Raw genomic sequence first — 17,603 nt, forward strand, 5'->3', positions numbered from 1 at the left:
TTTCCATTTTATTAACTTTGTCTTTTTTCTGAAAATGTTGACGCTTTTCTTCAATTATCTTCTTGTCATCTTTCAGAACTATTCCAGTAATTAGTATCAATGTAAAGGAGAACACTTCACTTCTAATTAGATTTACCTACTGGCACAGCCCATTTAATCATTATTCGGGACTGTTACGTTAGCCCTAACGATCAACGTAATATCAGAGGGTTTATATCGGCTAAAGATAATCGCTGTGTAAGTTAACTTATATTTGAACCTAAATTTTGAAGATTATAGATTATCTAATTACAGATAATATTCTAACCATTAACTCTTCCAGCGGGTATTGTCATTAAATATACTGTTAAATAATCATGATATTTATTATAAAAATATTATTTAAAAAACTTAACAGCTTATTGCTAAAAAATGTAATAAATAAATAAAGCGCCTTGAGCGATTCTTCCTTTTTCATCATTCTTAGAAGTTGCATTTCTATAAATTGTCCAGAAAAAGTTTTTATGAAGATAGACCAACTACTACTAGGTTATGAACTTTTTGTTTAGTTGACTCCACTTTGATTAAAATAAGAACTGTATACCCTCATATTTTCATAAAACTTTTTAATATTAAAGTACCATTTTTATTTGTGGATGTTTCAGATTTGGAATTAGATTTTTATCCATCCAGAAGTATTAAAGGGAGTAATTGTGTGTGTGTGTGTGTGTGTGTGTGTGTGTGTGTGTGTGTGTGTGTGTGTGTGTGTGTGTATGTATGTGTGAAGGCGAGCGAACTGTACAAACATAATTTTGCTTTCGTACCGTTTTCCTTTTTCGATTAAAGGCTCTCAAAACGTAGAGAAATAAAATGGAGAAAAACCAAGTTCCCAAAATTTGCCCAATTATAACATATTTTTGTAGTTTACTAACAGAGAATAAAGTAAAACTGTATTTAAATCAGATCCCTGAAGATGACATAACTGTAAATTTTTAATTATTGTAGTACTGTAAATATTTTTTCATCAAACTATAAAATACGAGTATGTTGTATATTTTATAAAAAAAAAGATGTTAAGCCTTTATTATGAATAAATGACAGCTTATCTGTCTAAATTTGATGGTAAACAGATGAGGTATGATTGTAATTGTTAAAGAGGATCGCAAAATTTATGCGTGTAAACAGACAAAGTTGTTAAACTAGACAGGAAAAATGAAACTAATTCGGGCACTTGTCAACATTAATTTTTTTTAATGTCCTGAGTTAGTTCGTTAATGTTGATAAACACCTCCTTGGACACTGTGTATATGTGTATATTTTTTAAGAGATTTATTGAATTATTTTTTTATTGATTTTACCAAGCGCTTATGGTTATGTTTGATAAAAATGAAATTTAATATTTTGAAAAAAGTTTTTTTTTTTTAGAGGAAAAGACTAAACTTTTCTTTTTAAATCTTTTATTAAAGTCGGAATAAATAAATGCACGAATAATATTATAATTAATACATTTGTTTTATTTTAATAAAATCTATTGATATTGAAAAAGGTTTTTTTAAAAAAAATTACGTAGTTAAATTGTATATGTTAGTTTTTCCAACTACTGTCGGGTCTGGGTGTGTGTGTGTTGTAAATGCAGTTACCGCTATCGGCTTGTAAGGCCGAGTAGCTGCAGTTTAAGTGTAAATGTACCGGTAAACATGTAGTTGGAACAGACTTAGGTTGACTACTTGTGAGACGTGTAGTTAATTGAAACTCAACCACCAGAGAACACCGGTATCCACAGTTTAGCATTCAAAACTATATAAAAGCAACTGCCTTTACAAGAACTGGAACCTTAGAATATCTATATATTTTTTTTTGTTACTACTTTTTTTGTTTTATATGGGCATCGACTTTCAAGGTCATTAGCCCTCGTTATTTGTTAAAAAAAAAGAAAATTACCAACAGTATTGTCAGATGTATCGATTTATAGGGCCCTTGTGTTTAATAAAACAGAAAAATAAACGTAATATGAAACATTTAAACAAAACGCACACATTTAACACTTACAGGATGTAAAGGTCCCTGACATTTACATTAAAAACAAAAATAAAATTTAATTTAAATTTTTTTTACGCAGTAAAATAAAATACACAAAAAATGATGGACAATGCCAAGCAAATTTGAGAATTCGTATGGTCCGGGTGTAAAGTGCCTTCACATTAGAGAATTCTCAATATAATATAACACATACTGACTTCGTCAAAGGCTTATTATAAACGCGTTACTAATTTGTTGGCATGTCGGTAAGCAACTATATTTTTCTTCTGTTTGTTAGGTTTTCATATATTGTACATTTTTTCAGTAGATGATTATCAGTAGTTTATCGCGTACATTGCACATTAGTCTTTCTTCTCGGGTAAACAAATATGAATTTGTTATTCTAGTGTGACCGATTCTGAGTTTAGTCAGTGCTACTTGTTCTCGACAAGTCGGTTTCCCATCGCTTTTCCATTTAAATGGAGTAATTTTAATGCAGTTTTTTCTTGTTCAGTCTTCTCCATTCATTACTCCAAATTATTCTTATAGTCATCGTTAGACGGGTTTTTAAATCTGACATTCGAATTGGATCATGTCCGTATTCTTACAAATTCTTCGCAGCTTCGTCTGCGCTTTCATTACCTGAACGTATGCTCTGGAGTCCATACAAGTACGCTCGATTTATTGCAGTACGATGTTATTTTCCTCATCATTCTATATTTTTTGTAAATATAGTGTTTAGTTTTAAAATTACTGTCGTGAATTTAATTTAGCACGTTAATTAATAACTAATGTTATTGTTTTCTTTGTTGTTATTGTTTAACTAATAAAAGGTAATTTGTTTCAGTGGAAGTCTCGATGGTGTGTCATGCGAAAGCTCTCTCCTGTAGCAGGTAATAATAATTGTTATTACAAGGAACAAATAATAAAACCTTCTCTCTTTCTCTCTCTCATGTTCTGTTATGTTTTACCTTTCCGTTTTTCCTCTTCTTATTCTTAATAAATAACTAACATACAAGAAAACTAGAACAGCAATATAGTACTGATTACATTGTGATCTCCCGTAGAGCAAGAATAGAAGATTGAAGAAATGTATACGGTACAATTGGGCAGGCAGGTGGAGAAATTCATTGATTTTGAAAGGTTTTTGTTATCCGGTAAGGAAAGAAAGGTTATATTGCTCTATTGGAACTGCTTCTATACAAACGTAAGCTATTTGTACTTTCTCCTATGATTCTGCAACAGAAAATAATAAAATGTAACAATAACATTTTTTTATTCTTGTATTCTTATTAAAAAATAATTAAACTCTCTTCTATTATTTTATTTCTTTCAATAAAAAAATTATTATAAATAACATTATAATTATCAATTTTAAGTTTATAAATATAATGTGCGTTTCAAAATGAATTTCGGCTATTTCAAAGTTATGTAATAGTTATTAATTTACATTGATAAATATACACGAAAAGAAAGACCAACAAACAAATTTTCCTGTAAGTCTTTAATGTCAGCATCATTCGTCATACGGCATACGAGTACATCCATCCGATAGAACAGTTCATCCCATACTTTAATCAACAAATCTGGAGTAATTGATGTGACAGCTGCTTCAATCCTTTATCTCAAATCGGGTAGGTCAGCTGATAACGGTGGTACATACATTTGATCCTTTATAAACCCCAAAAAAAAATCTCACGGTGTCAGACGGGCGGACGTGGAAGCCACGGCAAACAAGCTTTTGGTCTTTGCGATCGATCCAGCGATCAGGGAGAATTTCATTCAACCGATCACGTACAACGTTATACTAGTGAGGAGGCGCACCATCTTGTTGTCAAATAAAGTTCTATGGTTCATATTGCACTTGAGGAAAGAGCCATAGTTGTAGCATATCAAGATAGTTCATTCCAGGCACACTTTTTTTTCTGTTTACCTTCCGGGAATCAGTGTCAGGTAGAGGATGAATTAGGATGGTATGTTGTTGCATGATATAAGTGTGAGTGAAGTGTAGTCTAGTATAATCTCAGGTCGACCATTTCTTAGATGTGTCGTTAATTGAAACCCAACACCACCAAAGAATACCGGTATTCACGATCTATAATTCAAATCCATATAAAAGTTACTGCCTTTACTTGAGCGCTGGAACTCTCGACTTCGAATTAAGCTTATTTGCGAAGACACGTTCGCCACTAGACCAACCCGGTGACACACTTTTTTCCAGACACACTTTTTTTTTTCTTTTTCTCCCAAGACCACTGAGGATGGTCCAGCAGTTACGCATTCGCATCCTCAGTGGTTGCCTGGCCTGTAATCTCCCGGGACCCTGCAGGATCTGGCGATGCCGTGCCCTGCGGAGGTTGCTCACCCAGTAGGCCGGGCTCTGTATTTTTTTCGTTCCATGCCTCAAACCAGTTTCCATCCGAGGAGGGGATCTAGCCGGGTCTCCGGTCTATTCATTTTTCCCCCGACTCGAGGGGTCCCCGGGTCACTCATCGAGAGCGGCCCACCTCAGCGAACCGCTCTCTCATGAACAGGCCTCTCCTTGTATTTCCCTACCTCCAATATCTGCCCCCATCCAACTCCCTAGCGTCTCTCTACTTGATTTATGTTATTGTGGTTACCATAGAGACTACATTATCCCATTCATGTTTTCCTTTTAGCATGTACTACAGTATGCTTTCCGGATGCAATTGACCTATCCCAAATGAGTCTCCCTTCAAGCCACCGTTATAAATTATCGACCGCGGCTGCTGCACAATCCTCTACTTCTTGCCGACAACCAGGTAATCCAGGTTGTCGGCATAAGCTATCAGTTCGGCGTCCCCTTCAAACTGCAGTCTCAATACTCCGTCAAAGGCCAAGTTCCACAGAAGTGGCACAAGGACCGACCGACCCCTGCGGAACCCTCTCGAATATCTCTAACTAAATTTCGCCCTCTTCGGTAAATACATGTATTTTCCTCTGGTGCAGATAAGAGTTTATTATGCCACTCAGATAATAACTAATATTCCTTTCTCAAAATGCTTCGTTGATTACAGGCCGGGGGAGAGAGCCGAAAACGTTTCTGACGACTAGGAGGACCATTAACTGAATCCTCCTTCGACGCCTGGTGCCACCCGCTTGATCTGCAGACCAGTTAGTTACGTATTGTAACGCATCTACCGTGGACCTCCCCTTTAAAAAACCGTATTGTCCAGGAGAGAATTCACCCGTCGTTTCTATCTCCGCCAATATGCGATCAACAATCAGTCTTTCAAATAGTTTACCGATCGTGTTTAACAGACAGATTGGTCGATACGTGACTCCTTCCATCTCTATGTCGCTCTTCTTAGGTACCAGAACTAGTCGTGCCTCTTTCCAGCACGCCGGGAAACGAGAGCCCTCTAGTGACACACGCTTCCGCGAAAAAGAATGCCCAGTAAACTTGGATACGGCACAAAAAAAATGTTGTTTGCAAATACAGCAAATGGTTTCAGATTGTTAATACCATCTACGAATTTTATTGTCACTCGGGGATCAAAACGGAACGCACGTTGAACGGTATTTACAGATTCACATTTTGAAAACTGCAAAACACAAAACGTTTTCTGTTGAGAGGTCGCCATATTTACTATTATCGCTTTCAAGCGGAAGGTACAAGAATGTTTATGAGTTTTAACACAGCTTAAACTGTTTGAGTTGTTCTTTCATTTCATGTATAATTAATCATGTATGTAAAATTTGCAAAATATTATGTAGCTTTAAAACTCCGATATTAATTTTGAAACACACGGTGAATATATATATATATATATATATATATATATATATATATATATATATATATATAGATTATGTATCTTATTTTGCTAGTAGAGCTTTTGACGAGAGTAGTTTTCATAATATAAGATTTTTCAATTTTATGTACCTACAATGCTTGTAACGCAATACTAACAACTAAAAATTATACTTTCAAATGTGCAAATATATTATAAAACCTATAATATATTTGCACATTCATTACAAACGTTAAATACTTATCAGTCGATTACTCTTAATGTAATGTTCTCTAACTGAGAAAAAAACACATCATTTTCAAATTTTTTATTTTTCAAGGTAGTCATCTTGCAATTCAATACAATTAGGTCAGTAATTTTAATTTTTTAATTACTCTCCAAATGTATTTTAACCAACTCTGGAAAATAAAAGGTTGTTGTGACAACCGCTTTGACCTCATCGTTTGAAATAAAGTTTCGTCCAATAAGCAATTTCTTTAGGTTTGGGACGAGGAAGTAATCACATGCAGCCTATTCCGGCTCGTGTGGAATTACTTTGAAGCTTCTTGCAGTTTTACAGCAACAACCTATGACATTTGTGCAGGCGCAGTATTGTGGTAAAAAACACTTTTTGGCAAGATGGATGTTTAGCCTGAATAGCACACTTCAGTCGGTCCAGTAGGGACGTATAATACTCCCGGCCTACAGTGTTGCCGTTTTCTAGGTACTCTATAAGTGTTACATCGCAAGAGTCCCTTAAAACCCTACCTTTGATTTTTCTGTAAATTGAACCATTTTCGCTTCCTTTGGGGAACTTTCATCTCCTCCTGGCTACTGTTTGACCTCCTATTTGGTCTCTGTTGTGTAATGGTGAATTCATGTCTCATCTGCTGTTGCTGTTATACTTCCGCTGGGCCTCTTCCCAGCGGAATCGCGTTTAAATAATTCTAAACACCGTTCAGAGGTGTTTAATGGAATGCATTTTCGGTCGACAACTGCGAATCACCTGGCGGGAAATGTTTTTACCCAAAAAATCATGTAAAATCTGGTGGTCACCGATCTGTCGTGGTCAGCAAGTTCTCGTACGTTCAGTCGGCGACAGTTTTGGATTTTTGTGAAGATTGTTTGGTAGTAGCAACGGTTTTTGGCATCCCGAACGTCTTTAGATATAAAAAGTGCTGTATTTTATAAACCCAGCGATTTTACACATAAAAGGAAAAAGATGTGGAAAAATTGGACGAGTGCAATGAAAAAATGATTAGATTTTTCATTACGCCCGATTAACTACGATGTAAGTTAATCGGGCGTATTTTTACACGATTGCCCAAAAAGGAGTGTAAATTTATTTATGGTGTTTTGTTCCACCGTAGCGGCTCACCGGCCGAACCCGCGTTGGAATCCTTACGTTTCCGGAGTGCCATAAGCTATATAAATATGTATGTATATATATATATATATATATATATATATATATATATATATATGTTAAATAAATTTGAAAAGAAAATTAGACGTATACAAATTTTCACTCGCACGCTCTTTAATAATCCTACATTAGTAATTATCCTATATTAAAGAGCAATGTTTTTTTTTTTTTTGGTAGTCGTGCTTTTTTATTTTTAATATTTATATCTTGTTAGTAATTGTTTCACTGTCAAATGACAAGAGTTATAAATGGTCAAAAAGAGTTAAATTTAAGGGTTAATATTTTTTTGAATAAAATTCTATATGAAATAAAAAGTAGTATAACAATTTGAAAAAAGAATGGTAAATAAAATAACACAGTTTTTAAAATCTTAAAAAAGAAAATTATTACGAAATAATAAAAGATTTATGATTATTTGGTCCATAAACTTATGTAGTAATAATTATGAATCAACAAGTTGCGTGACTTTAACTCTTTTAATAAGAGAGCATTCATAAATGACTAACGAATTAAGGCAAAGAACAAACACTGTTTTATGAATGTACTGTTTTTTAAGTATCCTAAGTACTCTTAAGTATTTTTGTAATATACTTTTTTAGTACTCTTTTTTATCTTTAAGTTGCCATTTACCATTCATATTAAAAATCCCGTGGATCATACATGTTAAAATATTTTTAGAAATAATATCATGAAATCGGTGTTTTATTCATATTTCTTTAATTTGGTTCAACCAGTTGCATTTTAGTCTGAGAGATTTTTATGGTTTCCTTTGGCTTTAGGGAATATTTGAAAAGGTACAGTATTGAAACGTATTTTTAAACTTTTTCTTCATACTGATGTTATTCTTTCCAACATCTTATTCTTATGATCCGTTTATTGAAGACATTCGTATAACTTAATTTCAACTTTTTTTTTTCAGTTCATGAAAAGAAAGAACTTTTTTTTTAGTTTATTAAGCTATGAATAAACGTAATAATTATGTTAAATTGTGATTGACATATCAATGTTAAGATTATTAAAAGAAAAAGTTTCAGTATAATTTACAAGTTAATGTTGTTCCTGTCAAGAACATTCAGTTTCAAAGTTATGTGGAAATAGGAAAATGGAATTCATGGATGTGAAATATAATCTGTATAGATTTAGAACTTTGTAGTTAACTTGTTACGTACATTGTTTTAATTTTTTTTTATAATGCTTAATGATTCTTGTTAATTTGTTTCTTTTAAAATTATTATGTGTTAGAAAAAGTAGAGGTTCTTTATTCAGTCCAGTTTTTTCGGTTCTTCAAAACTTATTTTCGAACAAAAAATATTGATTTTTTTTTATTCTTTTTTAAATTTAGGAGATTTATCTAATGGTTGTCATATTTCCAGACTATATCACTGGAAGATTTTTAACGAAAAATTACGACTACACGAAAGATATATACTTAAAAAATTTGTCATCACTTTTGTTACTTATCGTTAAATTTTAATAGCGAAATGATACATAACCTGAAATACCTGAAATCATTCTAATACTCAAAATATTTCCACACAAAATTCAAGAAAATTTATTATATACTAATTCATTCTCGGGTATTAGAATATTGAATGTTGTTTCTGTTACATTTATTTATTTTTTATGGAGACGCAGATTTTTTTACATTTTTCACTTCCTGCTTTTTTTTGTTTATTGATAGCATTATTTTTATACGTATTCTCATTTTTAAAAAATGGTATAATAAAAAAACAATCAAACATTTTTTAATTGTGCTTTTTAATTTTGATTTTGCGTATTTGAAACTTACGTACAGAAATGAAATATCAGAGATTAATGGTAGGCAAAACTAGACGGGACCAAATAAAGAATATAAATATGTGAGAAGTGTTGAGAGTAATGCCAGGAGAGAGATTATAGAAAGGTGTGCTTTCGAAAGAATTGGGAGTGTAATAAGAGAGAAAATATGAATAAGTTGTGTATATTCTAGGCGAAACCAGTAGGAGGAAGGACGTAAACGACGTAGGATGGAATGGGAAAAGGCTTGTGGTGAGCAACGGTAGGTAAAAGAGAAAAATTTGGTGACATTGAAGCTGCCAACTTCGGATCAAACTGAATTTAGGATCTTTGTTGATGGCTTGACGCTGCAAAGCAGACATTATAGAAAGAGAAAAGAAAAAGAATTTGCAATCGTCAAAATAACACAAATTATGAAATAACTTACCCTTGATTTGCACAGTATATGAATAGGAAAAAATGTTTTCCTTCACTGTAATTCACACTAGATCACACTATATTCACTAGTATTATCACTAATGATCGCCCAAAACTGGTGATAGGGAGTTATTGCAAACATCGACGTTTCATTGACCCCTATAACTGACCTATAAAAAACAAAAAAACAAAAACCCTATGGAAAATTCCGAAAGGATATATTTGCATTAGTACGTATGCATTTTGGTCTGTTTTTCTTTTAATATATTTTTTTATATAGATCTCCGGAATGCATGAACATTAAAAGCTGAAATTTTGTTCAAATATTTTTTGTGTACACATTGATGTCATTAAATTTTTAAATTAATCGGAGGGTAGGGTTCTTACCACCGATATAAAATTCTAACTTTTATGGAGGCATTTTAGGAACTTGAAATTCGATGGAGTAGTAATATTATATGGGTTGTTTACATCGCATTGAAATTTTGAGTCGGTTGAATTTAGGTGGGAATATTTAGCTTAATTGTTTTAGAGTTTTTGTAATAATTTCCAGAAAAATACTAAGCAAAAAATAACCCATTAGTTTTTAATAAAAACTCATGGAACTTGGAAAAAATATTCCTCTATGTACATTTTAACTTCTGTTAAATGTTGTCTCCGACACAAGAGAATACGGTTGAATGGAAAATATTTATTTTTTAGATTTTGTTTTATATTATAATGCAGCCTAACTATTAAATGCAAGATTAGGTCAAAGTATTTCTATGTCTTAGTTACATTAAGTTTAGTACCTTTACAGACAAGTGGGTAAAGCGGTAACCAATTTCGCATCGTATTAAGATTTTTTTCTAATATCTTTAATCAAATTTTAGATATTAAGCGCGAAATTTTATTAAAATGTTTTCTTTTGTATAAGAGTATCATACACCGGAATATTAATTTTACATAAAATAACCATTGCTATATTCGGGCGCTCTGTATAATCTATTGAAATATTATCAGAACTTTCAGAAACACTCGTAGAAATTAATGTATAAATCTATTTTCAAAATAGTTGTACATTTTGTATTTTATCGATTTTAAATGAAAATAATAACACAGCATGAAGATAATAATAACATGATATGAAGGGAAAGAATTTTTTTTTTTTTAATATTTTGTACGTTTTTTTTAAAATGATCATTGTTTAACCACAAACAATTTTTTAAATGAAATGTGTTTTTTTAAAAATGAAACGCATAATTTTGTAGCTTCAGCAGATCTGTTTGTAATTATAAAAATAAGTTCACCTGTTGTTAAATATTTTGAAACTTTTTTACAGTTGTTATTCTTTAATTATAAAATCATTAGATAAAGTTTTAGATTTTTTATGAAATATAAATCTGGAAAAAAATAGAGATCTCTTCTTAAAATTACAAGATTATTCTTGATATATCTTAAAAAATAATCCATCAAAACTAATATTATTACTGTCACTTTTTTCCACTTGAAATAAATAAAAGGAAAAATACCGATTAGTTTGTCTTTGTTATTCATCCCCCCTCTTTGATAAATCATGGAAAATCATAAGTATTGTGATTTTGATGATATAACGCCAATTATTGAAAAAAAAAATTTTTTTTAATTATTAGACGTTCTGAACGATTAAATTAATCGTGTTAAATTGCCAGTTTATCAATGATACCGTAGTGATATACTAAGATAACGAAAATACAAAATATTTGGATTGCTCATTTTTATAAATTGAAAGGGAAATACAAATATATCATCAGTTAGTAAAATATTATTTAATGATAATATATATACAAAAAATAAAAATAACAATAATAAGTTAATTATATATAATAAGTGAACATTGATTTTTGTAATATATGTTATAATGCAGTTTGCAAATTGTTTAATAGAGAAAAATAATGATTCATAACATTACTAGCAGAATAATAAAAATAATTGCAATTAATACTGACGACTGTTGTACAGAGAATAAAGAAAGACTACTTAAGATTTTTTTTTATTGTTTGTGGAAGAGGGCAACAAATTTTGTCTGATTTTTTGAAGCGAAACTTTTTAACGCAGACTTCGGGGATGGGGAGTCATCTGAGAAAAAACGAGCGTCACGAAAAAACGTCACACGCTAGATGATTCCCCCACTATGCTTACCGTGAGTGATCCAATACAGCTGACCATATAGTATAGAAAATAGGTGATTCAACTTATAATAATGATTAAACTTCAATGTTATGTTTAAATTTTTCTATGTTTTATGTAAATAAATATTTTTTGTAATAGGTATATTTCATTGTTAGTTCATATCTCTTATTAATAAAAAGTGTTGTCATTTGTGTATATTGCGTATACATTATTTTATACCATTAATAATTCATATAATATTGCGTAAGAAGCTTCGCTTCTGTCGTATGTCCACGCACCGTCGCACTCATATTAATCTTTTTTTTTCTTTCTAAAATGCATTATGTTGTAATTATTAGGTGAAAACTGTCATTTAAAAAATATAATTTTTTGTAAACCTTTTTTACAGTAGCTTCAGTAGTGCTTTTGTAGTGCAAAATACAAACATTTTACTTGATTTTCTCGATTTATTTCAGATTGTATTTTCGTTTGTCGTGTTTTAACTATTCATGTTTAATGGTAAGGGAAGAAACTTGACAGGATATTTGTTTCTCATCCATTTTATTTATAATGAAATGCGTGCATATATTCTTTTATGAATATTTAACTATCCCCCAGTGATATGACTTGAATTGTTACTTGGATCCTTTGTTGAATATTAACTCAATCGTCTATCAACAATTGGATTGTTACATTGTAGTAGTAATACTACTGTACGTAGAATTAACAACAATGAAATAAAATTGAACTTTAATTGTATTGTTTGATGCAGTACTGTTGTTGATAATTTTCTTTGAGCCTCAAGAGTATTTTCTATTAGGGGAGTTCGAAATTAGCTTATAAACTTCTTTTTTACTCATCTGATTCGTCATCGAACCATGGCCAAAGGATCACCCGTAGAGCCGACTCTTTGCATTTCAAATATTATATAATTATAACTTTTTGAAGTACCGTTTTACGGTTTACATCGAAATGTAATTAGTTTTTGTATGATGTAACGTCCGAGTTGTATTATTTTCAATTTACGATTTTTTTTTTTTAATCTGTTTTTGTAGGAACCTTGTGTCTAATTATTTATATTATGTCTACATATATTGCCAAAAGTGTTTAGCCAAACCGCTCAACCTAAATTTTTCAAGTAGGTTATGTAAATTTAGGAAAACTGTTGGAAATGGATCCTTTTTACTTTCAAAAAAAAAAAAAAGAATTAATATTTAGATAAATTTTCTAAACAAAAATTTACTTGAAAAAAATTTTATTTGGTAATATCGAATGAAAGAATTCGTAATTGCTTTACGATTACACCCAGGGACGCCTGAGCTTATTTGCCGCTCCTAGAAAACTTTTTGTGGCTGCCCCATATCTTGGTACTCGCATCAGATTACTTGAAAATTTTTATCTAATTTTATCCGAAACAAACGATCTCTATTAGAGATGAAAAGATAATATAGATTCCAAGATTTTTTATTTAGAAAAAAACTGCAGTATACATAAAGTATAAATATATTAGACAAATAAAAAATACAAATTTAAAAACATGTAGCATTCTTTGATACAATATCTTTCAATAGTTGTGCAATATTAAGAGAGTTTTAACTATTTGATTCTCTTGAAATGGTAGCTATTCGTGACAACCGACTTTGAGAAATTATGCTTCTCAAGTAACTTGTTTATTTTCAGTTTGGAAAACTTTTCTCTCCTGTTGATCTGGCACAGGTATCTTTAAAAGATTTCTAGAGCTACAACAAAATTCGACCGCTAAATTATTTAGTAGAATAGATACCAGTATTTCTGTTGATGGCTTGTTCTGTGTGAGAAGGTCCGTTAAAGCTAACCATTCATTGTAGAGTTCAGTACCATCAATGTCGGCGTCTGTATTTTCACTCAAAGCTATGTAAAAGCTTTGGCAGTGTTGGAAATGATGTTGTTTCTTAAAACTTTTGTTTAATTCACAATGACGTATAAAAACATGAATCAGTGTGTTCATTTAATTGACAAAATCTTTCTTCTAGTGATTCGTAAACAACGTCCAATGTGTGAAAGAACCATTCTATTGAATTTATCTTCGGCTTAATAATATTAGTCTTATATTCATAATTGTTTTCTGCTTGATGTTATCGCTACATAAGCTTGAAACTTGTATGGAAATGGAATTTTGTACCGTATGAAAAATGCCATGTTTGAGCGGGATTCGAACCCGGAAACTCCAGAAGAAAGGCCGAAACGCTACCGCTTCGCCTCGGAGATCGGCAAAGAAATTAAATTGCGTTTTAATTTCTCTTGACCCGATTTTTTTGATGGGCTCGAAATTTGGGCTCTACATTTAATTTTCTCCAAGCGTACCTGTTTTGTTTTCAATATTTTCAAACCGATTATTTGTACGAATATCTTTCAAAATATATGTAAATGTACACAGAACATGCGAGGAAAGATTATTCAGTCACACCAATAAATTGATTACGAAACACTAGTGATAAGAGTGAAGGTATGATTTAAGACAAAATTTTCTCGTAGATCGATTTAAGAGATTTAAAAGTGTTTTTCTCTTATGAATCGTTGTTTGAAGGTAGTTAATAATCTCGTGTTACGCAGTATAATAAACTTACTCTTAAACTATATACAGTAAATAAGACGCAGAAAAATATTATTAATATTAATAGTATTTCTTACTATGATATATATGATATGATATACTCATGTATAATGAAGTATATAAAACGTTTTCATCTTCTACTGTTAGTCGGCTACTATTGCAAAACAAGTTAATAAACTCGTTTGACGACCCAGTTGTTCATCTTTTTTATTTTTTTATTTCGATAGCAAGATCAAATTGCTATCTAATCAAAGTTTTTTAAATATTTCTTTACTAAAAGGTTGTTTTTTTTCTGTTCATGATTGTTAATATTAGTTTATTGATGGCTTGTTATGTAGTAACAAACCTTTTATTTATCGTAAAGAGAGTTTATTTCTATGATGTCAACTCTTTAGACGAGCTGACAACTACAAAAAATGCTAAAAATTTATAATTATACGTTAGGTACATTTTACTGATGGTTTAGATGGTATAAAATTTGTTCATCGATTTCACATGTTGGTTTCTCTTGAACTGGTGTATGATAATTTTGAAATCTCAAGATTTTCTTATTCAGCATTATTAATCCGAGATTCGTGGAATGGCGTGTTGCATTGTGTTGAATGACAGAACGTAACGAGTGATCGTAAAGTCCCACAATGCAAATGACAAAAAATTGATTTTTAGAAAACCTTTTTATTAGTTTTTTATTCATTTACAAAATAATATTAACATTTACAAAAGTATTTCTTACAAGTTTATAATAAGTGTTGGAAATGTCCACCATGATTTTCAACCCATGCATCACCTTTTTTTTTCATTGTGTGCGTCCTTTTTCAGTGTATAACAGTGATATTTGATATGCAGTCCTCAATATTTGTTTAAGTTCATCACGTGTATGTGGGTTGTTTGAATATAAATTATCTTCCAAAAAGCCCCACAAATGAAAATCGGGAGGATTCAAACAATCCAAATGTGTAAAAAAAAATCCACTACGAGCGTCTGCGCAAAAAATAACCAAACTTTTTTAATTACGCGCCTACGGAGATATTTAGTGACGTGCAGTTGGCAGCATTGTGTTACCTTCTCTGTAACCACATGTTCTAGGATTGTCTCTTTTAGTTTTTGTGTTATTGTTGTTTAAGTACAACATGTTTAAGCGTTAATAGCGATTTTTGTAATGTGCGATTTTTTTACGATTGAACTTTTGTCTCAATGTCGTATTCGTTACGATTCTTTCCATGAATGTTTCATCGTCATCGGCTCGTTCAAGAAGTTGCTGGCAATTGTCCACGCAGTATTCTTTCTGCTGTTCAGTCATTAAAGAAGGAACAAACTTTGCCGCTACTCGATGCATGTTGAATTTTTCAGTCAAAATGTCATGGCAAGATCCAATCGTAATATTAACACTTTCTGCAAGTTCTCTGACAGTCAGTTAGAAATTTGCATACACCAGATAGTTGATTTTCTGAACGTGGGTGTCATCAGTTGAAGTCGAAGGCCTTTTTGGTCGAGGATCATCAATAATTGATTGACGACCACTTTTAAATCGTTCAAACCATTGGCAGCATTGCGTACGACCACGCATCATCTCCGTAAGCTTGTTTCAAAACTTGAAAAGCTTCTGTGAAAGTTTTCTCCAGTTTCACGCAGATCTTTAGGTTGTATCGTTGCTCCCAAAAACGTACATTACAAAAATCGCTACTAATACTTGCACGTTGCGCTCAAATAACACGAAAACTAAATCAGATAAACAAATCCAAGAACATGTGGTTACAGAGGAGGTTATGCGGAACACAGTACTGCCAACCGCACGTCACTAAATATTTCCGTTGGCGCGTAATTAAAAGTTCGGTTATTTTTTGAGACCTCGTAGTGGATTTGTTTGGTACATTAGCATATGGAAAAACTTTTAAAAAATCTTCGTGACACTTCACGTACGATTTCGATGTGCAGTAACTCAACATCAAAGACGCGTTGCTCGTGCGTAAAAGACATTGCTGCTCAGATTAAACAAACTACTTGATGCCACGCCCACTGTTGTCCGAAGGCGTGATCTAGTATGTTATGATACACTATTCTGTAGCACGAAAAAGTACCCGATTAAAATATCTTTTACAAATTTAACTACAAAGCAAATTTACTATTCCGACAAAGCAAAACAATTTGGGTTGAACTACTACGGTCATTCTATATATAAGAAGAATTGATTTTTAAGCAGACTTCAAAAAGATGTGGATGTTCTTAATTTGACCCGGTTTTTTTTGTTGTAGCTTTTTCTAAACTTATCTATGAACAAGATTATCAGTTTCATTATTATTTTAGAGGAAGTTCCTCTGGTGAATCTGTTTGGTAGTAATCCGTTTGGCTTTGTCTATTTATCTCAGCCGCTTGGTAAGTGGGTATCCCGGCCACTCCGTCGCTATACTTGGTATAACCGAACAGTAAGTATTCAGCAGTTACCGTCTTTATCTTCATCGCTAAGGAAACAAATAAAATGAAAACAACCTCATTTGAACGGGAATTAAATCATTTATTGTCAGATTAGAAGGACATACTGCTTTAGAAATACCTAGTTGTACGAACAGCATTAAAAATCTCCTGTCACAAAAGTCAGAGCAGCCTGAATTAAAGCAAATAATTTAATATTCAGAAGAAATTCTTTATTGAGATTAACCATATGATAAATTAACGGCTTAATTAAAGATTCAGTATTTCAAGAAATGAATCCATGTTTTTCTATGAAAATCACTGTTCAAAAATCTTGTTGGGTCAAAAAGAGATTTTATATTTTTTTAAGTAAAATGTCACAAACAACTTTATTTCTAAAATTATTGTGTTTAGTTAAATAATTTTCAATTCATGAAAGGCAATAAATATCCTTAAAAAGTTTGATTTACTGGATTTTTTAATATAGAAAAAACTGCAATTAATATTTGGTAAGGCTTGGGAACCCCGAACTGATTTTCTACCTTTTCTTTTAATCTAAATTCTTAGAAATATTATCCATTTTCTAAAATTCACTAAGTTACAAAATTAAGTTACAAAGACGTTAACTTTTCCTTTAAAAAATTTGGGTTAAAATTCTTATAGAATCTTTATTCTTTTCACCAAATTATCCTTCATTGAACCTATTTCTTGTACATCCTGACCTCCGTAGGGGAAGATACCTATCTGCCTTGTGACTATCCCAGTCGTCACACCATCCCCTGCGTTCCTAGCCCTGATGGGTTTTATCGGAGTTCATCTGTTAGTCCCTCTAAACATGATAACACAACACAATCATCAGTTTGGCCTTTTTCAGGATGCCACCGATTCTAATGCCTCGGCAGATATTTACATCTGTGTATTTACACAGCTTACTATAGTCTTTGTATAAAAAACATTTACATCAGTGTATTCATAGAATCTACTTTCATCTTCATATAAAAATCTTGTACACGATTTTTAATTATTTAAAGATGAGATCTAGAAGAAGACTTGTAGACAATGAAGAAAGACTTAGTTGTTTAAGATCCAAGAGAAGCCG

General features: G+C 31.8%; 1 protein-coding gene across 3 annotated transcripts in view; it reads left to right on the plus strand.

The window, feature by feature from the left end:
- Nucleotides 1-17,603, plus strand: part of LOC142319351 (uncharacterized) — a 725,216-nt gene that overhangs the window by 32,067 nt on the left and 675,546 nt on the right. For all 3 annotated transcript variants that reach the window (XM_075356557.1, XM_075356565.1, XM_075356555.1), the window contains exon 2: nucleotides 2,846-2,891. In XM_075356557.1, the coding sequence (XP_075212672.1) occupies nucleotides 2,857-2,891 (35 nt within the window). In that variant the 5' untranslated portion in view covers nucleotides 2,846-2,856. The remainder of the gene's footprint in view (nucleotides 1-2,845; nucleotides 2,892-17,603) is intronic.

This window comes from Lycorma delicatula, chromosome 1, assembly GCF_047948215.1.
Source record: "Lycorma delicatula isolate Av1 chromosome 1, ASM4794821v1, whole genome shotgun sequence".
Taxonomy (NCBI): domain Eukaryota; kingdom Metazoa; phylum Arthropoda; class Insecta; order Hemiptera; family Fulgoridae; genus Lycorma; species Lycorma delicatula.